We start from the raw sequence: 25,722 nt of genomic DNA, 5'->3' as shown, positions 1-25,722 counted from the left end.
TATGGTAAATCTAGATGAGCTGTCCCCGGAAATAAGACGTCATGAATTAATGTTCTTCGAGATGGAATGGAACGCTCCGACCTGCATTTGTTCACTATCCAATCATTCCACCCGTATATCATATCATCACTGCTTAGCAGTGTCATCAATATTCATCAAAATACAGGGCGAGTGATCTAGAAGCCCTAGGAATCTGTCATCATTTGGACAACATTCGCCCGTCCATTTACAGCGACTCATCCATCATTCCCCGAGGGCCCTCCTTCCCGGAGTATATCCGCCCCCGCGATCTGGTCCCTTCCTCCACGTCAGCGCTTGTGGCTGTAATGGCACTGGGACGAGTGTCTGCTCCCTGCTTATACATCAGCCTCCGGGAGAGCAATCCATCTCATCTTCCTGTGAGCAAGTCAGCAGTGTGTGTCAACAGAGCGGGTCAGCGCCGGTGGGCCGCTGGGTCACGGCGTGTCCAATCGATCGCTCCGGGTCACAATCCCTGGCCCGTCCGCCCACTCCTACACCGGGCCGACTCATGAATAAGCTGTTTGTCGGCCGACCCTGGTGCGGCCAGCGGCGGCGAATTGGTGCACGCCGGTGGCGGCGTGTCTGCCGGCCGGCCGCGCTAATTAATTAGTGGCGCCGACCCCGGCCCCGGCGGCGACCGGCCGGTTCCTGCTACCGGTGAGGTCGCCACGTCCAGCACGCCATGGCGACCCGACACTGGACATGGATAGTCTGGCACATATATTGGTCACGCATCGGTGATGTATGTGACAAGGCTTCCATTGGATTACTCAAACTAATAGAGCATTTGCTTGGAGGTAACATGATCGCTTATGTTTCTACTTAGAAGGTGGCGATCCGTTTAAATCTTGCTTAAGTGTCTCCAGGGAAAGATACAGGGACCCTATTGCGGTTTGGGCTCGTTCCATGAAAAAGAGCATTGTTATAACACATGATTACAGAAATTACAGGCCGATTGTGATAGGTGAAAACGAGCCCATAAGGCATGTATCAGAGCCTCGCGTGATGCAGGTGCTGCAGCTCCCACCTCTTGGCAGGCACTGACTGTAACTGCTCTTACCGACTGATCCTCCCAACCAACTGAATGGTTGCATGCAAAGACTGTGGGAGCGACTCCGGTGACTCAAATGCAGGCATGCGAACGGACCGAGTTTTGATCCGCATGACGTCATTGAAACACTGAACATTTAGCATCTTCTTTGTCTGAGAAACAAGTGCGTCATAAGCTTCCTCACGCATCATTGCAATCTATTGATTACTGACGTAACTATGACCTAGGATTAAAGGACGAATGTTTGATAATGGAAATGCAAAATGTTTTACGAATGGCGACCGTAGCCGCTATCTATCCATATGCGGTGTCTACTCCACGGCCGATCCCAGGGGCCTGGGTCCGGCCTCTTGGTTTTAAGCTCGCCCTTCTGAAGGCTCAAAATGTGTGAACACATAGCACAAATTGCCACTGTGTGGGCACTTAAAGTGACACACTGGCCAACGTAACAGAATTTTATTACCGGTAAATTGATTGGTTGTTGATAATGCCTCTGATCATAGACCTCTGTATACCGAGGTCAATGCAATGGGCCTTGCTTTCTCGGTATAGGGCTGTGTGTAGGTATTCAGCATTACAGAAGTCATGCTCTGATACATGCTTTATGGATGGACCTGTGCGATGTTCTTCATGCTCCCTTTGACCTCTATCCGCCGTCCCTGGTGCCCCACTCATACTGCTGTTGGCTGCGGCAAGGGCTGAGGTCAGTGGCAAACACCGTGGGTGACGGCCCGGGGCGGGGACGGGGGCGGGGGCGGACGGCCAGCCCGGCCGGCGGCCGTGGCTCGCCGCTCGGATATTGATCGGTATGATTAACCGTCGGACGGCGGCGCACCGGCACGGCCGCACCAAACAAAGACGCCCTTCCGGCGGCCAACAGCCGTCACGACGGCGCGCGAACCGTCACCGGCACCGGCGCCGTCCCAGACGCCGCGCGACGGTCCCCTCCCGCGCTGACGGCACTGCAGGACAGTGGGGCAGGGATAGGTTATAGGTCGGCAGTCAAGGATCGGCAGACACCCGACAAGAATGCAACGCTAGGAGGTCTAAGCTCAGGATGAAACAGAGTTAAAAGGAGTCAAGATTATAGATCAGCAGGTCTTTGGTCGTGACGGTGGTGGGCAAGAAGATGAAAGCAATGCCTGGTTCATGAGCGACTACATCTCCCCTCCTCTGAAGAACCCCCGCAGTCCGCACTCGATATCTACTTAAAGGGACTATCCCACCTTTAACATGGGGTTTGAGTTGAGATAGCCAAGTTTGCGGCGAGGTTCAGAAACCACTATCTATCTAGGTTGCAACCCCCGCGGCCTCTTGGTGTTGAAGAAATTCGTTCCCTTCATTTGAAAATGGGCCTTGTACAAGGCCCTATCTTCAACATGGAGCGACCGTTAGTGTGACGTCACCTCGTTTAGTCATTCTGATTTAAATGGGTTTGTTCGTTAACAAATCGCTTAAAACTTGGTCTGAACTTTGTTGTGGTGCCTACAGAGTAAAAAGAATCAGCTTTATGACAGTAATGTGGCCTGGGGAAGGAGGTAATTTTGGGCTGTGACGTCACATATTTGAAAGTTTGTGTTTGGAATATGGGAAGCCTAAGATGTTTAATGAAAAATAAATGCCAGAACCGTGTTCCTGGTCATCCAATCTATAAAGTCGGGCACAATTTAACTGGTTTTAACAACATTTTAGAAGGTGGGATAGTCCCTTTAACCGGGTGGCCGGCAATAGCGTCGACCACTAATGGCGGGACGATTCTGCGTCGTCGGCGCGGCTATTTATGGATTTTCTTGCGTTCTTTTCGCCGCCGGCAGTCATAATGTGGCTAATGCGCCATGCCGAGTGTCATCGATCTGGTACTGCGGTCCCAGGAGAGAGCGGCGCAGCACCGCCCGACACACACCGCCCCCTGCGGGCGGACCGGGGGGACCACGGACTAGGCGGACCACCGCCCACTGCGGGCAGACCGAGCGGGTACAACAACGCCCTAGGGCCTAGACACACCGCCCCCTGCTAGCGGACCGGGGGGACCACGGTCCGAGGGACCACCGTCCACTGCGGGTAGACTGAGCGGACCACCATCCACTGAGGGCAGACCGGGCGGACAGTGGGAGTACTCAAAGGGGTGTGCTTGTTGCCAGTTACGCGTGTTCTGTTAAATGTATGTTGTGATCTTTAGAGAGTTCGATGGCATTAATTTAGTTAAAATAAAAAGTGGCGCCTGGTAAAACGTTACGGTCTCGATAGACTCCATGAAATATTTTCAACCTCACACTATGCAAAGCCCATTTGTCGCTGCCAGGTAGCGCTGTTGTTACTTGTCATCGATCCGCGCCAGTCGTCCAATATGTCCCATATTGGCCCACTGTGTTCGTCATGGTTGGCGCCGAAGCCCGTCCTTTTGTCTGGCATTGACGGGGTGAGGTGATACATAATCCATGCGCTACGGGGTGTCTATGGGGCGTTCAGTACGATAACCCGTTTGGAGCACCCGCTGGGCGTTTTGCAAACAACCTGCAAGCTGAGCTCCGTGAGTGTTTCATTAGCGTTGTTCGTATTTCTCCGGTGTGACAGCTCCCCGCGCTGGTTTCGGTAATGAGCTGGTGCTCGCACACCGCCACTGCCGTTACCGGCCCGAATCGGTGTCGTGTGTGCGTCGGTGCCGCGCTTTACGACGGCTCGGCAGTGAACCGACCACCGCGAGCGATATTACGAAATTCAGACGCCCTACTCGGGCCGTGGTTCAACACGGCGCTATTGACCGGTGTGCAAAATTACGATACTAAACTGCAAGCTCGTATAGGTCGGTAGAAATTGTAATCTATTTTTGTAATTTATGTGTCACGCTGTTTTGGTGCTCATAATGTCTAACAACGTGGATGGAATAATAATTCAGAATGCAATAATTAAGTTTTAACGATTTATTAGCCTCTGCATTGGCAGCAACCGAGCAACCAAGCGACATAGGGCCTTGCAAGCGACTTTGTGCGCCATTCTGTGACTGTGTTTCCATCAATGTTTGTTGGAAGTTGGAATACTTAACGTTTAGCGTCTAGTTTGAAACATATAGATAGTGGAACAACTCTATATATGTAGTTTCAATCTACTTCGGTAAAGCTAAAAAAAAAACAAATCTTTCAGTTAAGCTGGTTCATCTTTTTCTGATGATTGATCAGCTTCTTGTGATATATTTACGCATTGTTACAGGGTCTTTGCGGGCTTTTTGAAGTTTCGAGACAAATTTAACTATTTTAAGTCTCTCAGTATGTCTCGATTCTTCTCCCATCTTCAGTTTTCCTCATTTTCAGGGGAAAAATCCTATCGCCGTGGCTCGTCCTTTCCGCCCGGTCGAAATACCTTGAGTGGTAGACTGTGCCGCAATACCTTCAGACCTGCACTGGTATACTGTCCCGCACTACTCAACGCGCAGTCTCCTTCTCCGGCGGCGTATCTCGTGCCGCAGAGCCATCACTTTTGATGCTGCTTCGTTCCCTGGCCACGGTATGGTGTTTTCGGCTATGCCGTCATTTTTCCACCACTCAGCAGGAGTCAGCAGTACATTGTTGAACCGGTTTTCGCTTGTCGCCTCCACTGCAGCGCGCACGGCACGCGACGGAAATTCAGTCTGCTGCGCCCTCCCCTGGGCCGCGGGCGGTCGCTCGGCAAACAGTGCCGCTCGGGGGGGGGGGGAGAGGGGGACGTCGTCGACCGTTTGTGTGCCGGTGCTCTCGGGCGGAAGCGGAGGTCGTTAGAGCCGGAAGTTGCCGCCGACCGGGCGAGGCAGACGTGTCGGCCCGACGAACATGGCCGGACAGACGGACCTTCTGGCGACATTTCTGTCTCGCTGCTTCCTCCCCCAGGGTGTTAGGAATTACGACAAAAGAACAACGTAATCAGAACGAAAAAGAATAGGGAAGAGGATCTAATATGCATCTCGTAACACCTGTGGCGACAGGAGTAGGTAGTCTCTGATCCAGTGACGCAGTTATTATTGCGCATTCGATAAGATAATTGATGGAACATTCACACAGGTCACCTACAACTATGCAATATACAGGGTGATCGAAAAAAAGTGTCACCCCTTATTCAAAAGCCATATAACTCGCGATTGGTTGGTCGTACGACTTTGCGCCAGGCAGCATTAGAAAGAGCACACAATTTCCTTTTGAATGTATGTAAATATGCATGGTTTATGCCGCAAACGAAGATGTAGCTATTCAAAAAGTATGTTAAGGACGCAATTTGGCGTGTTCAAAAGTTTGGTTGTGCAAATTTGTACTTTCGACAGAGTTTTTGATCTGACAGCTCACGTGACAGCTCACGTGAGCATTTTTCTTAACTGCTCCATGGTTACCGCTGCATAAAATTGATGATCCGGTAGTGCAGGTTGTCGCAATGTTTCGCTAGTTACCGGCGAATTTGTGAATAATGAGGCCGCATGTTTGCAAGGAAGATCTGATAAGGTCTTCCTTGTCTAAGGTCAGCCGAGAAACGAGTCTAAGGTCAGCTGAGAAACAGTCTGCAGTGAACAGCATACACTCCATGTGTAATGTGTGGTGTGTGTCATGTTGAGTTACGATACTCATTGTTCTCGTTCAGCGGTGTCCGATCCCGTTCGGTGAATTTCGTTTCACGTGAAAGCCGCACATTGACTGGTTTTTGAGCCCATGGGGACATGATTTGGAATAGAAAACAATCATGAATACATTCAATTGAAAAGAAATTGCCTGCTCTTTCCGATGCTGCCTGGCGCGAAGTCATCCGACCTACCAATCGCGAGTTATGTAGATTTTAAGTTAGGGGTGACACTTTTTTTCGATGTACAATGTCCCGTGCCCATCTTCCGCACTAGAAGTGGGTATCTCATCTGTGTCATCTCCCCTGCCGCCAGGTCCATCTCCCCTGCCAGCGGTATCTCAGCCGACACACTGAGTGTCGGCAACAGTACTCTGGGCAGTGGCAGTATGAGCCGACACAACAGCATCCCAGGCAGGCCGACTTCGCCGTCACCGTCCCAGGCCAGCGAGAAAACCGTCACCGAACACGATCTCCAGGTGAGAACACCGTCACAGGATAGGGATCCAGGTGAGAAAACCGTCACCGAGCACGATCTCCTGGTGAGAAAGTCGTTACGGGACAGGGATCCAGGTGAGAAAACCGTCACCGAACCGATCTCTAGGTGAGAAAATATATTCCTGCCCGGGGCCGGGATGATTCAATAAATGTCACCGAGGTTTTTTAGCGAAAACTCCGAGGGTCGTTAGGCCCGAGGTGCTTTTCGCTAAAAAAGCGAGGTGACATTTATTGAATTCTCGGCCTTAGGGCTGGAAGGTGTTTCCCATACCTGCCAAAAAGCTCACAACTATATGATAGTGACGTCAGCAGCCGTGTGGTTCAACGCGTTTAACCACACCCCTTGAACCACACGGCTGGCAATATTAAAGCACTGCACAGCCCCCACCAAATCTTCATCTGGCATCGAAAATTTGCTACTGATGACGCCATTCCTAGCAACCGAGCGTCCCTAGCAACCGAAAGTGAAGACGTTGCACCTCCAACAAACGATCGTCAGTTAACTTCGTCAGCAACAAGGAAATGAAATTTATCAATGTTATGTTGTGGAAAAAATTATGATAAAAATTTAATCATGATTATTAATGATAAAATCCATACTTGGTAAAGCTTACAATGCATCAATTTCGTAACGTGTACAAAAATGTTTGACCCCAGGCCACTTAACCCTCGCCCGCACATGGGGGGGGGGGGGGTGGTTGCCACCCCCCAGGTAGTATTTCTGCGCTGCACTCAACATCTTTAGAGCTAGAAGTCTGATTTTTGGTATAGCTGCTTCTCTATCCTTTCTTGATGTCCACTGAAATTTTCAAGTTTCTGTGGTTTTTGGTTTCGGAAATATGACCTTGTTTTTTCAGGTCATGTCATGACCCAAATGACCAATTCTCAACATCTTGCGTTGGCTATGGGCCTTGTGAGCTAAGGTCGGTGACCGGGTCGGTGACCTAAGGTCAAGTCAGTTTTGTGACCTCTCCATTATAAATAAAAGGGAACAAATTGAAATGTTTTTCTTTTGGCTTAAAACGCCCTCAAACATCAAGACACTGGTGAACATGCCATGCCATCATGAACGTTCACGAACGTTCATGAACAAGTGATCATTTTTGATAACTTTCGAGCAATTGTTATCATACGGTGCAGACATGACTGCAGGCATGTTTTGCATGTGAAAAATGCACCAGTCATATATCCCGCGCGGGGTTGGGGGGTAAATTTTACCACCTCGCGAATTTTGGCAATATCTCAAAAACGGCGGTTGGCACCTTTTTTTACATCAATTTGACACGTTCCCTGAAAATTTGAGCGAAATCCGTCGGAAAATTTTTGAAAAATTGACGTTTTAGTGACGTCATGTTCGCCATTTTCGCCTCAAAAACGGCAAAATTTCAAACGCCGCTAACATCTTCATGTTTAAAGGAATCAAGACGTAACAAAAAAAAGGTTATACGTCTTTCCACTTTGTCTATCAAATGACTATCTCGTTTTTTTGAAAATTTTGGATTTTGGCCCAAATTTTTTTCAAAAAACTGACTTTTTGGGGAAAATAGTTATAAAATCCAAAAATTTGAGTGTATCGAAAAAAAACGGAATATATGTCAGAGACGTAGTCTATGTGCACCTACATACCAATTTTTAGAAGAATCGGTTCAAAAATGTGGGAGTAATTCAAAATTTTATGACTTCACGACACACAAAAATTTTGAAAAATGATTTTTTTGGAAGTTCTGGACCTCGTACGGAAACAAAAATAGCACCATTCGATTTGCCGTGAAAAACTGCATCAGATAGATACCTTTTTAGGCCTTAACAACCAACTTCAAAATTTGACCTCACTTGACCTGACCTTGACCTGACCTCGACCTGAAATTCATCCAGAGGTGGTCCATATCACTTATTGAGTGTGTCTATTGAATTCTATGAGTAAAATGACCCATAAAACATGTGTCGCACATGCCCTTTTCTATATTTTGTTTTTGGTGACCTGACCTGACCTGACCTGACCTTGACCTTGACCTCTGAATGATATTGTATGCAACGAATATTGTCTTGGTAGCCTAAGAACACGTTTTGGGCAATCAGTCTCAGTCCATGACTCCATTCTTCGGCAATTACGGTCAAGGCCGATAGGTACTGTAGAAACTTGCAATTTGTACCCTTGACCTGACCTTGACCTTGACCTCAAACTTTAAATTAAGTACATGTTTTTAGTTGTTCGTGATGAGATCTTTCGATTGGCGTTCGAATTTTCCAAATCGGACTATTAGTTCGGGAGATAACAGGGGGGGGTAAAATTTACCCCCCCCCCAGCCCCGCGCGTTCGGCTGGAGACCCCAGCCCCGCACGGGATATCAAGCACATGGAATCGTGATTTATAATTATTTTTGCAACGCTGAGGCTTAAATTATGCATTTCAAACCTTGCATGACGTCATATAAGACGCCACTATTCTTTGGTAATCATTGTTTGGTACAGTAGGAGCTTTTTGCTAATAAATTCCGAGCAAATTGAGCTAGCGAGTCGGTCGAGCCATCAATTGACTCAGAAAGAACTGCCACATCGAATGATATAATGATATGCAGCATGACATCCTCCATGCAGCTTTGTGACCCGAGTTGCTTTGAACTGACCTTGACCTGAGGTCAACATCCTAAAAAGACCAAATCCAAACAAAAAGTATACCCGAAGGTTGTTTCTTCATTAGACAAACACTATTCTTTAGAATTGTGTTTTTCTATTGAAAAACAAACTGAGGGTGTTTCCATTTCGGGATAGAATTATCATTCGACGAGCACGATGGTGTCACAATCGCGGCTCTGCCACTATTTGTGGCGAAGTTATTTACCAAAAACCAAACCTCTACTTTATGATACTTGACCTGACCTCAGGGGTCACCGGTTGGTGTAAGACATTGAGATCGGATACCAATCGCTGTGGTTCGTGATGACTCACACGCTGGCTTTTTCCGCAAGGTTCTATCTCAATTAGGAGCGAAACGGCTAAGGAGGGGGTCTTATCTACCCCCTCTTTACCGTGTTCGCGAACAGTTCATGAACGTTCGCGAACTGTTCGTTGTTTGTTTACCAAAATTTGACCGATGACGTCACTTGTTCGCGAACACATTTGTTCGTGAACAGTCTGTTTATGTTTGTTTATTTGACAAATTAAACAAACACCAAACCCTACTTTTTGTGGTTTCAAACATTTAAACATGTGAAATGATATTGGTCCCATGCCCATGATATTGGTATTGTGGGTGTCCAGGTCGCCTGAAGGTCAGGTCAGGTTCTTGACCTTTGATGACCTCGGTTCACTTTTTCGAGTTTTATATGTTTCTCTGCTAGTTTTTGGAGCTGATTTCGAATTTAGCAGTCATTTGAACATTTTTGAAGTAGCTTTGGTGCCTTCGCAACATGTTACGAAGCTGTCAGTGGCGGTTGACACCTACAATGAATACCCGGCTCACGGCTGGACCCCTGCTGGGTGACGTTCACCTGACCTGACCTGACCCGGCCTGGACTAAATGCATGAAAATATCATCTGTGATCAAAACCCCGAAAAAACCACAGCAAACTCACTTTACGATGTTCTAACAGGTCCCGATTTTCCCGACTTTTGGGTCATTGACCTGACCTGCAAGGTCAACCGATGACCTAGGGCCTTAAAATTGGGCATCATCGGCTTCCTCTCGTGACGAGCAACACGCTCCTTTTCTATGCAAAGCTCTAGCTCAATCAGTGGCCGAACGGCGAGGGGTGGCAAAACATCAATACGGGCGAGGGCTTAATTGACCTTTTCCGGTCAACTATATCTGACCTTGATCACGTTGCCTCAAATTCGCAATTTTAGGGCATACTTCTAATGTGTCTCAGTGAAGCTTTTCCAACGCCAGCTTGCACGTGTCGCTACGTTGCTTAGTTTCGGAAATAAGAATATATCGTTCCGCACGTATGCGTAGCACGAAGTGTAATACCAAAAGGTTTCCACGTGCGAAGCATGTGGACAGTGCACCTCAGCACACCTATTCGTACAACGCCTTCAAGCGTTTGTCCATGTTGTGTCATTGTGCCGAGTTTTATGTGCTTAGGTCAAAGTTTTCGGACATCGGAGAATGCCTCATCAAAGCATGTTTTTCGCTCCGAGCATGTGCAATACGCATCTCTCGGTGCCGAGCATTCCATATGTCAGTGGTTTGGTACCGAGACATGTGACCTAGAAATCTGGCACCTGCAGACCTCCCTGGGATTGGCTTAAAGTGTCGATAAAAGGTTTTTGTTCTCAATGTGTTTGTGGGCAAGTCACACGTTCTACGTGACAGTGAGTGACCCAGGACCTATACCATCACCTGCCTCCGGAAATGGCACGTCAAACGACACCACCATCACCTCGATCCGATCATTCATTTAGAAATAATGTCAAATTTATTGGCTTTACAACGTTTCACAGCACATATTTTTGGCGCCGCTTTGCCGGCGCCACTATCTTCCATGGGAGGTCCCTTCGCATTGCCAGTCCAGTTTATTTATACGTCCATGCATTTGTACCAGATTATCTGATTTAGTAGAATCGTAAAACATTTATTTTTCTTTTCATATCATCTGTTCCCAGTTGAAAACAAGTGCATGATGCCTTATTTTACATTTCTAATAATTATTTTCACAAAATCAGATACTTGGCAATGGATTGCCCTTCCTTCAAATTTAGTTTCCACTAGGCCTGTCTAGTGGGATACTAGAAAAAATATTCCAAGCACCAGTGACGTCACAATTTGTCCAACCTTATGTTCTAGTAATCTTGGCACTGCATTACACTTTGAAAAGTGTGGTACATGCACGTGCCATTAAAATGCCTGGATGTCTCGATTTAATCATGCAATGTAGCATGTATGGGAAAACCGTCACCGAACCGATCTCTAGGTGAGAAACTCATTACCAAACTGATCTTTCGAAGTGGAGGCTCACCAAACCAATCTCTGGTGAGAAAACTAACCAAGCCGATTTGTATGTTATAAAACCGTCACCCAGAATGATCTCATGAGAAAACCGCCACAGAACTGCCATCTAGGCGAGGGTGCGTTACCGGTCGATGGCGTTGTTGGCTAGACGATGACGTCAGCGATCACAAAAAGGCAGGGCGTGACGTCATGGAACGCAATAAAAAGGCGATGGTGTTTTCCACCGAACACTAAATGTGACCACAATCCACATATTACATCTTACATACCCTTGATTCGATTGCGGTTTGCGCTCAAGCCAGGGATAAATCCAAATGTTGTTTACTATCCTTTTTATTTCCATGGCAATTACCTTATCTTTTATTTGAGTCGAAATATGTCGCATGTCGTCTAGCCCGTGGCTACTTCCGGACACCGACTGTCTGGAATCCCATATTTCCAGCCCCACCGCGGAGCCTTATTTCGAGTCGGTCTGGAACACCGATGTCCCACATATCAGCTGTCATATCGTCGTAGTTCAACCGTATAAATCATACGGCGTTACTCAGCCGGCTGTGAAACCCCCGCGGGAGCCGCCAGTTCGGCTCCGTGCTAGGTACTGCCGGTGATTGGGGGCCCCGGCGCGTCCACGAGACGAGGCCGCTACCGCCTCGGACAATATGGCGAAATTGGAACACGGACGCGGAACTGCCGCAGGGGGAGGGGGAGCTTCTCCGCCCCGCCCCGGTCGACCGGCGGAGGTGAGTCGGCAATTGGTCGCAGCGAGACTGACGGAGAGCCCCTGATGGTGCCATTGGTCACGGTCTCGCCATTCTTCCACTACGACCAGGAGCGTTCCCTGTGACCTTATGTGAAAAGAATTAAAAGGCAAGAATAATTATAGGAATAAAAGATATGCCGCTTTCCTTATGAGATTAATCCGAAGGTCCTGCTAGTTAGATGAGCTTGGGTCAAGTTACGGGCTCATCGAGACGCAAAAAAATGACAGTGTCGATAACTCTTACGGAGCGGGCGACTTTTTGCAATTCTAAGTTCCCTATAATTCAGTTTAATATAAGCAGCCGGTAATGTTTTAACAAATGAACGTGCAGCTGTGACTATATACAGTCGAATCGGTTATTTTTGTCAGCTGACTTTGTTGGTATTCATATTACGTAACACACTTAGTTAGCAGCTTCCGAGCGCTGCTGACGTGCTCCCGGTTACTGACCCTGACCGTGCACTCCTGTTTCAGGATAAGCAGGAGCGGGAGGAGGAGGAGCGTAAGAAGCGACTCCAGCTGTACGTGTTCGTGCTGCGGTGTATCTCCTACCCGTTCAACGCCAAGCAGCCCAACGACCTCACCAAACGCTACCAGAAGGTCACCAAACAGCAGCTCGAGGTCATCCAGGGGAGGTTCCAGGTGGGTGCCGGGAGGGAGAGCTCTGCTGTGGGGAGGAGGGAGGACGGGTGAAGGGCGCGAGGGGACAGGGGAGGTGAGAGCTGTCTATAGCTCCGCACAACTGTGCTCTGGCGGCGGAGACAACGGCAGCTGTGAAGTGTGAACGCAGATGTGCTTACTGCTTATGACTCAGCCTGACACATAGACAATGCCATGGAGACAGGGAGCGAAGAGGAAAGTGAAGCTTGTAGCAAGCTTACTCACTGGAAAGGCGGTAGGACCAATGATATCGAGGGCAGCGCTTTTCGAGGAGCGCTGCGAACCGAAGGTTTGAACTTTGAATTGTGAAAAATAACCAATGATACACGAATACTATAGTGGTCGTTCACGTTGATGTTCACTAAACAAGTGGACCTTTTCTTTGCTATCAAATTTAAGAACCTGCCTACGATTTGTTCCCCGCCGCTGTTTCAAATGCTGAAATGCAAAGAGTTTTAATATCTAGGAACTAGTGAGTATATTTTAGCTCTTAGGGTGATAAATATGCCAATCAATTTCAGTCTAGGCTTTCCAAATTACGTATTAAATCCAGTGAACGGTGGACATTTGATTTATTTGATGCATTTCTCTCGTTGACTGCTGCCTCATATTCGGAATGTTCCCAATCCAATTTCGACAGCAGTGTCAGATTTTGTGAGATTGTTACAGATCGTTGTTGAATTCTGCCGCAGACTTCTGCGCGTTTTTGCCGGGCCATATGTCGGTCGTCAGCCATCCCCGGCAATATTCCGGCCTCGTGTGATCCTCACTGGCTAATTATCCCCGGCCATCGCGACGCCCAGCCCGGCGATGACATTATTATGCAGATCATGTCCTGGAATGAGCCCGCGTCCAAACTCCTCGTATAATCGCCTGTGAGGTGTGCTGGCCGGCGACCGTATCCATTTTCCTGCTCCTCACAGCAGGCTGTGATGATGAAATCTCAGCAGTGGGTGACTGGTAAGGTCAGAAATAATGCGCTGGGTACGGGGCGCTGACAGCTACGTTCATCACTATACTAATACTGCCAGAGTGCTGAGCTGAGACCATCAGTGAGCTCAGGAGGCTGTCTGTATAGTCACAGCGGATCAGCGGCCGTCCCTCGATAGAGCCTTTTCCGCGCTGAGAGCTTGTGGCGTCGGTTGATGTTGGTGCATGCATAAATCGAGGACGGGGGTCTGAGTAAGGGCTGATGGAAGGCGTCCATTCATGGCTGCACAGGCCAGTAGCTGCTAACGGTGCCGGGATTGAAAGTGCTACTCGGCAAGGAAAATACTGTGAGAGAAGAGCGCAAGGAAATGAGAAAAACCTGAGAGAGAGAGAGAGAAAGAGAGAGAGAGAGAGAGAGAGAGGGAGAGAGAGAGAGAGAGGAAGAGAGAGAGAGAGAGAGAGAGAGAGAGAGAGAACAAATGAAGCAAGAGGGGGAAAGAGAAGAGGAAGATTGAGAAGCAAAACATTCAAGGATAAACGACTGAAAGTGTGCTGTGCTGGCTGCTGCACATTTGCATCCACCCATTGCCAGGACACGATGAAATTTTTTATATGATACAACGTTTCTATGAGCATGATTGTGATCAATAAAAAATGGTAAAATTGACCTTATGCTCATAATATCGGAGAAATTCATTAAAAAAAGGTCCAGAATATATTTTCGAACTGGGTTCTTCTTCGGGGGAAAAATAGATTTTTAATGAATTTCTCTGGTATTATGAGCATAAGGTCAATTTTACCATTTTTATTGACGCGAGCATAGATAACATGAACTACCTGTTATCTATGACGCGAGAAATATTTGTGTTTATGGTCCTTTCTGTTCCTGAAGGCCACCTACCAGCAATGCCGACCTGCGATCGCATATGGACTCTGCCAGTGGTCTTCCCCACCTACACTGTTGGCCGCCTGTGGCCGCCTATTGTTCCCTCAACACCTGTGCGTGAGGCGTCTGCCCGGGAATCGATCCCCTCTGGTGACCCTGTTCTGAGGACAAGGTCGTTCCGGCGCGGTGTGAGCGCCCCTCTGAGCGGCTGTGTATGTATGAACTACAGCACACAGGTGTGAATGTCAGCTACAGGACCGATCCTAGCTTGGTGATGGACAGGAGAAATAGCGCTGGTGCTTCGTGACCGAAACCGAGAGCGTTGTTCAAGATGATATTTTTTGCTGCATGTATTTAAGGTTGTATTGCTGGACTGATTATCTGAAGAGATAAATCATGAGGACTTTAGGTATCAAAGGTCACTTACCTATTTCCCTTGCTTGCTCCCGCTGAATATCAGCTGACTTTCCGCAATGTATCTGACCGATTGTTTGAGAAGAGGAAGGGAGGATGGGTGATGGAAAACGAAGGGAGATTCCGAGGGTGGAGCTGCTGTGCTGAGGAGGATCGTCCCTACTTGTACACCGATCGTCAACCGTAGGGCTGAATACATTAGCAGGAGAGCACCCATCGCCTCCGGTAGCGACAGGGAGAGGGAGGGATAAGCTGCGATATTCGGGGGGAGGCTGGGGTCGGTCACCAGCAGGAGGGAATGATGAAATTCTTACATCAGCCCTATTCCTCTCCCTAGTCACGGCGAGGCGAACAAAATGTCGAGGAGATCTTCATCCGACAGAAAAAGGAGGAATGATCATACGCTATATACATCGCGCTTTTATAGTGGACTGTCAGGAACGATATTGAAAACGATGCATATCTATTTGCGTGAGCTCGGCTCCACGCCATTTTTTTCACTCGCTCGCTGCAATTATCGCTGCATCGGCGATGGTCCCATTAATCACAAATGTTATGGCAGCGGTCAGTGTGCCCGCCCTTTGTGTTTCACGGACAGCTTGACAACTGTTAGCACTGTTGCAAGCTGCACAATATGGAGCGTTATACTGCACAATAGAAAATGAGCGTTAGGCATGCGGCGACCTATAAAAGATTGACGAGTTCATGCGGGCACGGCGATGCCAAGTGCCAACCAGTGACAAATAGTGATTCCTTCTAGCCAGTTCAAATTTATATGCTTGTCCAATCACACGAAGGGCAGCAAGTTTGGAGTTTGGGACTCGTTCCTTTTGTAGTCTGATTGTTCACCGGAACCAATTCAGAATCTAAACACTGGCATTCAGTTGATTGAGGCACGTAACGCTCTCTTCAAATATTCAGCCACCACGGCCGGTTCAGAATGAGAAACAGGTTTGTCCGAACTCGGATGACTGCATCTGAAACAGACTTCTGCTGCCTCTGGCATCTCGTTTCCGGCATATTAGGAACCCATCCACCGTCCTGTTTCACAATCCAGACAGCACTAGTCATTCATGTGTGCTGTCTACAGACGTTGTTGCAACATGCTGCTTTTTCACTTATCCAGTGGGCATCTGAGTACACACCGAGACGCCACCGCACTGCGACAAACTGTCGTCACAGGATGCACGCCCGTCGGCTGCACTCAAGGCTGCACTGTGTGGGCGGGCACAGCAGAGGCCACTTCCAAGAACCGCCGTCTGCTGAACATTTACGGCTGGCAGAGCATGACGTGCATGGCTTTGCGAAACTGGCTTGGAATAAGAGCTATCCATCGGTATTGAGAAGCAAGAGCCTCTCTTCCGTGTTTCGGAGCAAGTAAATGTGGCATAAGATCAGAGAGGCCGCGTAATCTGCAGGTTACCTGGCTCGCGCCGACGGCCGCCCACACTGCTAATAGTCCGTGAACTGGTCTTTGTCGCTCGACTTTTGTCGTAGGCTGTCCATTAACCGATGGCAAAGTGTCCCTGTTACCATGCGCAGCGAGGTTTGGTCAGCAATGTGTGCACAAGGGCACAGCGCTCCTATTTGATCGATGTCACGCATGTGACCGGGACAATGTGGCGAAGCGAAGAGAGATGTCTCACTGCATGCCGTGGATACTGCAGGCAGGCCAGGTCTCGGATACTCTTGGCTCTCCCGACATCCGCCGCCCTCTTCTGTCTTATGTGACCTATGATAGAGGACATGGGAACAGGCCGACTCAGCCAGTACCCCCACTCCCCCGCCCGACCGGGGCACCGCCGCGCTGGACGGAGGAGCAGTGAGCCGCCCGAGGCGGTGCGCTGATGAGCCCCTCCCCTCCCTTCTCCTCCCCTGCCCTCCACTCCCTCCCACCGCCGACCGGTCGATGGTCCGAGTCCTGCGGGGACGACGACACGGTACAGACGGCCGACGGACTGGGCATTGCGGAACGGTGGGCCTTCACAGTACACAGAGACTGGCGGACCCTCACAATTCGGAGCGCTGGAGCTTACGGTATAGGCCGAGTGGCGGCTCTTGCAGTACAGACCAGCGGACCCCCAATTTGTATCGACGGACCCTCACCGCATTGAACGGCGAACCCGTATGAAGTGAAGGACCCTCTCCTTGTAGTCGGCTAGTGACAGAGCAGTATAAGGCCTTCGTCGTGCGAAACGGCGGGCCATCTCAGGCTCCTCCAGCACGGAGCAGCGAAACCTCACAGCATACGGAGCGGCGGTCGGCGAACCACCAAACGGATCTGGGACTACCCTTCAGCACTGACGTCACTCGAGCTCTGAGACGGCCACTAAAGCACTTCTCACTCCCAGAATGGGGACGTGCGTCACCACCTTTCCATCAAACGCCCAAAACCATACGGCGGACGGCAACGGGGAACAATGGCAGAACGTCTTCTGCCCTGTAATCCAGCTCACAGTGCCTGAGGCTGGAATGCTGAAATTATGACCGCCCATTCTTAGAAAACGTTTTAGGCTGAGACAAACGCAGAAATCCGACTCCTATATGAAGAGTCGGGAGAACGGTATTTTAATTAATGATCCCACTTTACACAGCGTTCATTTCACGTAGCTAATTCCAACACAGGTGTGTATGTTAAAACGTTATGAGATGTGCGCTATTCCAGTCAGCTTATTATCTGAACTCGGGAACATTTTGGGTGCGTTGGAATAATTGTAGTGCAAGTTAATTATAGGCGGTAAGAATCCGAAGGCCTGGGTGTTCTTGCAATTTTTCTTCGCCAATTTGTGCTAAGATGTATTTGATGATTGTCCATTCTTTCTTTTCGGAATCTGATAGACGCAGTTTAGCAGCCAACACGAAAGATAATACGAATGGATGTATTGGAATACAATATTTAAAAAATGCAACTTCTTTCTTTTTCTTTTACTTCATGACTTTATCCACTAATAGCGACGTGTGACATATTATAGTGCATGTATGGCCTAAACTTTTGAATTCATTTTAAAAGGGGGAAAAACGCAAGAAATTACCCAACGTTTCGCATTTATTGCTTAGTCATGGGTCTTAGACTCTAAGACCCATGACTAAGCAATAAATGCGAAACGTTGGGTAATTTCTTGCGTTTTTCCCCCTTTTAAAATGAATTCAAAAGTTTAGGCCATACATGCACTATAATATGTCACATCTGTCAATTGATAATCCTCAATAGCGACGTGTCTGGCTGCATCCTTTCCTCTCAATAGCAACAAAATTAGACGGAAGATAAACCTAACTGACCACTTCCTTGGTCGCAGTGGCACCACTGCCGCTCGGAGGCCGAACTGTGGGTCGCCCGGCGGCCCTGTGTCGTTTGTGTGCTGCTGCAATTATTTGGCCGGCTCCGCTGGCTCGTAAAGAGAGGTCCCCGGCTAGCCGGCCGGTCGGCTCTCTCATTTATATCAGGAAGATAGAGATTGGAGGAGCCGTCCGGACCTCGGAGAGACAAAGCCGCCAGACTGCTGCGTTTCAAACGAACAAAAGGATTAAAGGAGGCGAAAGAGCTGGAGACATCGTGAAATGAATCTGCGCCAAATCCGCGGGGAAGATATGAAGGAAAATTATTTTCACAGATGGTGATTCAAACACTGCTCTTTTTCACCTATTTTATGTAATTGGTGTCTTACACGTACTATTTTTCTTCTAATTTATACCCACGGTATAACTATGTTCTACAAACATCTTTTTTTACTCTGATCCCTATCCTTCTTTGTATTCATCAGTCTGACTTCTCTGTTATCTATTCACCCTTGTGACCCGCCTTGCTCTCCTCAGCAGTGCTATAATTTACTCCCTCCTTTTTCTTCAGCGCTGTGACTCTTCTTTTCCTTTTCCTTTCCACTAGTCCCCTCCGCTCCTCTTTCTGGCATAGCCAATTCAGTGTAGCCATCCTCTCACGAGCCGTTCGACTCCGCCCTCCTTCCCCTCTCCGGCAATGCCGCTCCGCCCTCAGTCTGACCCTGAGTCTCCCTCTCCTCTCCCCCTTTCTCCCCATGAGACCGGCCGACCAATAGCGCTTGTCCAAGGTCGACCGAGGCGGATCAGTGGCGACTGGGAGCGGGGTCGGTGGTGTCGGTGGGGGGGGGGGAGGTGCTCCCCCGGGTTGAGAGGGGCCGGTGACGGCGGCAGTGCGGCGCTCCAGCGTTGTCGGTCGGTCCCACTGACACAGCGGGCCGCTCGGCGTTTTAGCTGTGGGGGCCATTACCGTCACTGGCCGACGAAGGACGACCTTGATGACGCGGTGACAGATAGTTTGGGTTATGGTTTGGGATTATGAATGCTCATATTGCTCAACTAATCTTAAGGCCGCCCAACACTGGACCTCGCATGCGGGTTGCGAGTTTACGGGTTTTGGGTTTGGGGGCATAATACTGGTTTATAGAGTGATTAGACCTTTCCCTCATGGTAACTTCATGATTACAGTGAAGCCGGTACAACTTCAGAAAATTACATATAGTCGCAATACCAGCGTAACGAACCAAAATCCGACTCCAACGAAAAACCCGCAAAGCTCGCAGAACTCGCAGACCTCGCAGCGAAGAGAATTGAAAGTTAACTCAAAATCAACTTTTGGAATGCGATGCAAGGTGGCTGGCAAGCTAAGAACATGCAGACTCGCTTGTTAAGTGGTAGGGTGGGTCACTCAGCGCAGATTGTATTATTTGGTTTTGAAGAAACCCGAAAACCCAAAAAAACCCGCAACCCGCATGCGAGTTCCAGTGTGGGGCGGCCATTAATAACTACCAAGTCCTGTGGATGTTGGGGGGGGGGGAAGGGTACAATATTTATGTCCAACAATTTGAGCTAGTTCAAAAGCCATGTGCATAATTCATATTTTGTTAATAGTCATTCGGTAGCTTATGGTGGTTTTATTACCCATTGAAATGGCTTCGCCGCTATTGCGCCACATCGCTAATGCTGAAGAAGGCAGCAATGTTTAATCGGATCCACCATGCATAGTGCATGAAATTGCATACCATGCCATGCATACTTCTGGAATTAAGTCTCGTGAAATACGCGGCTCTCCACCCGGATCACGTTTATTTCATCCTCACTTCACGTGGGATCACGTGAAAGGTCAGACGTTATTGACAGGCCCGTGGGCGAGGGGCGATAACACTCGAGCTCATTCCAGAACCATTGGAATAGCTACAGCCCACCGCTAAAGTAATGTGTGGTTTTACCAATCTCAACGGATGGCTTTGACCGACGATTTTTAAATGCGGACTGCTTGAAAAGAAGACGTCAATAGATAAAGTTGTAGCTGCAAGAGTGAAGATACATGTAAGCTACATTTAAAGTCTCGTTGCAGTCTGGCTAATCGTTCCTAGGCTTCAGAAGCAGAACATACCCATGACTGAAACCACACATTACTTCTGCTGTGGACTGTACCTACTGAAGTGTGACCCGGAGGGTGCATGGTGGATTGTTTTGCGTCGTCTGGAGGTAATGTTTAGTAGGTTGGAAGATGAATTATTGAACGTTTTACGCGGTTCGTGATATCAGAATCCGTCGAACATGCGTCTCTGTCAGCCATAAAATATAGGATGAGAGAGAGAGAAGAGAGAGAGAGAGAGAGAGAGAGAGAGAGAGAGAGAGAGAAAGAGGAAGAGAAAGAGAGAGAGGGAGAGGGAGAGAGAAGAGAGAGAGAGAGAGAGAGAGAGAGAGAGAGAGAGGGAGAAAGAGAGACGAGAGAGGGGGAGAGAGAGAAGAGAGAGAGGGAGAGAGGAGTCAGATAAGACGGAGAAGGGCGGCCTGGGAATGTCTGCAGCAGCGTCGGTGGAAATAGCGGTCGTTTCGCGACCAGTCATGTCTGAATACGGACCGAGCCATTCGTCTTCCTCCGGGGGCGTTCCATCAATAAACCCAAGGACGCGAGGCAGAGCCCCAGAGACCGGGACGCGGTCCGTTTGATCCTCTAAATCAGACCTCCCGCTGCGGTCTTCCACACGGAACGTTCGTATCTTGCGACATGCATTAGGGATGTGTTTAATCGCGCCATCGGTTTGTAGCTCTGCTAAATTGAGATGTTATTTTATTCTTTTTAATTGTAATAGGTATTTTTGATTTTTTTTTTACCATCTCCGCTAAGGTATAATTTTCCACAGCAATAAGTCGGTGTGTGCTTATGTAATAGCGTTCTCTCTATCGGCCACACCTAAATCATAACGTCGACTCTACACGACAATAGTGGGATCATGTCTGAGCAGAGACTAGTTTGAAGTGACTTGGGCACTAGCGAAGATATACCCTGCGTCTGTCTATTATGGACTCTAACGTGGACCGTATAGTATGCACGCCTGCATGACTATCAGCGACCCAGTTAGCCGGGCGGTGTCATGAGTAGTGCGGCCTGGCTGGACGGTATCGACCGCTCGGAATACGCCACCGCTATACTGCCGGGCCGTGGAGGCCCCATCTGGGGGAGGGGGAAGGGTGGAGGTGGCCCCCCCCCCGTCGGTGTTACTACGCGTCACGGTAATACACTCGCAGACTGCGGCGTCGCCACAGGCGGCAGCCGAGTGTCCAACGTGGACTGCGTGAAATATGTCTTCATCACCAACGCAGGCTTTGTGTCACGCGGCTGAGTAGGTCACCAGTGCAGCGGCTGAAATGCTGCGATCAAGTGACAGTGACAAGATTGAAGAGCTGATTTCTGAAAACGCGCTCAAGATGATCACAGGTCCAATAAATGCATACTCGCTATAAAAATGGACATAATGCGTGATCACCCGAAAGCCAGATGTATGTAATATTTTTTATATAGATTCTGACCATTCATGTATCAATTCAAATCCCGCTTCCAACGCTATCGATATGACATTTCTCTTTTTACTAACCCATCCGCTCCTGCCTTTGAACAGTTTTCTACGGCTCACCTCTTTCCGCCGTTCTTTCGGCAGAGATTTATGCGACTGACCCACTCCCTGCTTGTCTTTTGGCAGTCTTCTGAGTTCTGCGACTGACCCTTTCTTTCCCTCTTTTTCGGCAGAGTCTTCTGCGCGGAGAGCTGTAGATATGCGACTGACCATCTCCTGTCCTGTCTTTGTGCAGAGTTTTCTGCGCGGAGAGCTGCAGATCGTGGCCGACGAGGCGTTCCAGAATGCCATCCACAGTTTCACGGAGGCGGTACTGCGCTCGGAGCGTCTGGCCAGGATGGTCCAGTCGGGCGCCTGCTCGCAGCACGACCTCAAAGAGATCTTCAAGAACATGATTGAGAAACGCGTCAGGTGAGACACTAGACAGCCAGCTCGGATTGGATTTTCAACGACTTGCGATCACTGGAAGTATTGGGCTAAGATTTCCTTTCTCGAACATTTTATATTTGTATTGTTGTTATAACGACATTCACCTATGGGCGAAAAAGCGGCAACTGAAGTTCATCTTATTCTTATTGAGCAATCAGCTAAGTCGCCCCAGCATTAAAACATTTTTCGCCTGTAGCTGCCGTGTCATTGACACCGTGCATTACCGGCGCAATCCTCTCTGCTCAGGTGTTTGCCGGAGATCGATGGCCTCAGTAAAGAGACGGTGCTTACGTCCTGGATGGCCAAGTTCGACTGCATCCTCAAAGGTAAACGGCCCGTTCGAGCACATCCGCTGTCGGTTTCCCGCATTGCTCATATCGATTGCTTTACACCAGGCGATACCCGTACTCAGCGAGAAACTTTGGCACTTGACATTGTTCTAAACTTACGTCATTGGAAGGATGTTCACGAAATATACAGACACAGCTTGTGGCTTTGTGGTTTGATGTGTTTGATCAGTCGATTCAAGGTATTTTCTAATCCAATATCTAAACCTGCTATGTTCAAAGCTCTTTGCTATGTACTTGATCTGCACTACGGACCGGAATCCACTTACCCACAAATTACAGTACCTGTTGTGTCATAAAATGCCAGCCCTTTGCTGTTTCGTATTGATCGTTCCGTCTTGCACCCTATGTGCACTGCCATGTAGGCTGCAGTCGTCCATCTGTGTCCACAATAAATCATGATGAGCCGGGGCCGTGACAAGTACGGATGGCAAAGTGAGCGCCCCTCCCCTCCTCCCCCCTCTTAGATCTCCTCCCCTCCCCTCCCCTCCATTCCACTGACTGGGCTGAAACAGAGTGGGAACGGCGCCTGCCGATGACCTCCGCTAAGGGAATGGTGCGAAGGTCAGCACCTGGGTGTAATGGCGATGTGGCTACCATCATCTTACCTTCGTTTAAGTGCCCGGCCCATTACACCGTGCCCATTGCCAAGCCATGGGCTCTAAGCTGAGCACTGCGCCATACGCAAATCGATTACCACTAACCCGTAATGGGTGATGAATGAGAGGATGTGACCTGTGTTTCAAAGGTCGAACGATGCACTGTAGCACACCGATCCTATGCACAGAGCAATCTACATATAGATTGACACTGAGAAGCTGGCTCCGTGCTTGGGTTACTGATGTTTCCCCCTGTCAGTAACCACAAATGGAATAGTGCTCTTCGTCCTTGCGGTCATTGGTTTATTTCCGATCCATGTATATTGTATATACATACGTACGTGGAGCCATTTGCACTTGTTTGTTGGTATTTTCTTGGCACCATAGTGAGGCTTAGAGAAACAAGTCAGAAAATCATTTTGCATTTCGCTCTGCCGTTTATAATCTGCCTAGTCCTTCTGAGCTAGTATGTTTGAATGTCATCCATGACTAATGCGATGAAATTAGGAAGAAAAGGACAGCTAAATATTATCAGCCAAGAGTGAACAAAAGCATTTACATGAATACTCGTAGAGACAGTAAGCCGACGTCAAGACGGAAAACCCTTAAGATAAAATCTGAGCGTTCGAATTTGTGTACCGAAGGGTTTTCATTTGTTTCTGTGTGCAGTTCCGGGAGACGAGGAGCAGCGGAAGCCATCCAGACTGCAGAACGCCGCCAACTCCGAGCTGATCCTCAGCAAGGAGCAGCTGTACGACATCTTCCAGAACATTCTCGGCGTGAAAAAGTTCGAGCACCAGCTCCTGTACAACGCGCTACAGGTAAGCACGGGAGAGGGCACTGGTGCTGATTGGGGAGTTTGAGGAATAATCCAAATTATCAATGCAAAGCAACGAAATAGGCTAAAAAGACAGATCTCTGATGGGTACGGCTCATTTATTACATATATCATGTAACTGCGGTGTTTTTAGTGTCAGTCCGGTGACCTCTTAACCCGCGCCCGGCTGGGGGTCCTGGATTTCCACGCCCTGCTGGGGGGGGGTGTTTGAACACCCCCCCTTGTAACTCGGCTCCTGGGCCACGTAGCGATACGCGGAAGGCGGCGTTCGAAAGAGCGTCAAAAATAATGACGAAATCACTTCGGTCAATTTTTTGGTCAGGTCAAAGGTCAGGTCACCAGAGGTCATTGAAGGCAAAATTTCGCCGATTTCCAGGTCGAATATCGAAAATTTCCAAGAAGCCAACGCATAACTCGGGAACCAATAGCGCTACAGCGCCGCGAAAAAGCGCATTCGATAGCCCTATTAACGCCCTTTCTGAGTAATTCTCTCAGATTTGACCTAACGTCAACGGTTTTGCCTGCAGGGGGCAAAAACTGCAAAAATAGCCGATTTTTTCGGAAACAGTTTTTCGGCAATAACTTTTGACCCAAGCCTTGTACGAGCTTACTTTCACCGGCATCGTGTTCCTCTCGTCAAGACGCATCGAATGAACTATAACTTGACCTTGAAAGGTCAACTTGAAAATTTGACCTCAGGTCAAGGTCATGACCTGACCGGAAAGGGTCATGTTGCATATCAGTCGATCCGTATCGTCGAGCTGAACACATCTAAGGCGTTTTCATCGCTCTAGCATGCCTCTATCAAAAGTTATTTGCGAAAAACTGTTTGATACAATTCGTGACCTAAGATGACCTCAGGGCATAAACAAGGGTCACGGACACCATTTTCATGTTCAGTGTGTCTAAACCACTTGTAATTCAGTGTTTGGGAGTGTTTATAATGTCTTTCGTCCAAAAGAGGCGCATTTCAATTTTCTCCCATTGACTTATAATGGGGAGGTCGCAAAATTGACCTGACCTTAGGTCACCGATATCAAAATTCCAAGATATACATTTTATAGATACTGTTACTCTTATCAATCGCTGAAAGTTTCAAAGCGATCGGTCACTCGGTGTAGCTATGACAGACATTGAAACTTTTTATGAGGTGAGGTCACTTCAAGTGACCTGGTGACCTGACCTTGAATGACCTTGGTCTGAAATTTTCACAACATGTGTAGAATTGATGTATGATAAGGTATACCAAAAACGGCGGCGCTCCGCGCCGCCGTTTTTGAGATATTCGCGAAAAACCACAAGGGGGGGTGTTCAAACACCCCCCCCCCAGCAGGGCGCGGGTTAACTCATAAAGAAGACCATGCTATGAAGAGGCTTCAATGAATCGTTCATTAATTCCAAAGGATTGTTCGATAAATTTCGATGTCGGCCGTTTGTAGCACTTAACTTGAGATACGACCGAAGGGCGAAACCAAGACGTTGCATTCTAAGAGCAACAAAAAAAGGATGACTGGTAAATCATGATACGGCGTTTCAGCGGCTTGTAGCATCATAAAATGCCAGCTCGGATGCAATTTTATTTCAGACATTTGTTTTTTGGTCATATGTAGTTAGTTTGTCACCCTCGATGGTAATATTGCAACACAAGTGATATGACGCAAGTTATGATGATGTAATGTCAGCCAGAAAGTACCTTCAGCATACATGCACGATAAGTCTTATCTCAGCTACCCCTAGTTTAGCCGGGCTGTCTGTTTTGTGCATCAGCGGACATGTCTACAGGCTCCCGCGGCTGAAAACAATGCAATGTTATTGGTTCAATTGGAGCACTCAGACAGATGTTTCTGGGGTAAATCTGGGACTCAGCTGGAGTGGCGCCTGTCTGAGTGTCGTCATGGTTCGGGGA

General features: G+C 48.5%; 1 protein-coding gene across 28 annotated transcripts in view; it reads left to right on the top strand.

Annotated features, from left to right (window-relative positions):
* Positions 1–25,722, top strand: part of LOC122387930 (calcium-dependent secretion activator-like) — an 85,492-nt gene that overhangs the window by 7,541 nt on the left and 52,229 nt on the right. For all 28 annotated transcript variants that reach the window (XM_043378613.1, XM_043378615.1, XM_043378610.1 and 25 more), the window contains exons 3-7: positions 5,964–6,126; positions 12,331–12,498; positions 21,839–22,014; positions 22,279–22,358; positions 23,648–23,799. In XM_043378613.1, the coding sequence (XP_043234548.1) occupies positions 5,964–6,126; positions 12,331–12,498; positions 21,839–22,014; positions 22,279–22,358; positions 23,648–23,799 (739 nt within the window). The remainder of the gene's footprint in view (positions 1–5,963; positions 6,127–12,330; positions 12,499–21,838; positions 22,015–22,278; positions 22,359–23,647; positions 23,800–25,722) is intronic.

This window comes from Amphibalanus amphitrite, unplaced genomic scaffold (assembly GCF_019059575.1).
Source record: "Amphibalanus amphitrite isolate SeventyFive unplaced genomic scaffold, NRLGWU_Aamphi_draft 000303F_arrow, whole genome shotgun sequence".
Taxonomy (NCBI): domain Eukaryota; kingdom Metazoa; phylum Arthropoda; class Thecostraca; order Balanomorpha; family Balanidae; genus Amphibalanus; species Amphibalanus amphitrite.
This window is presented reverse-complemented; position numbering and strand designations above follow the sequence as displayed.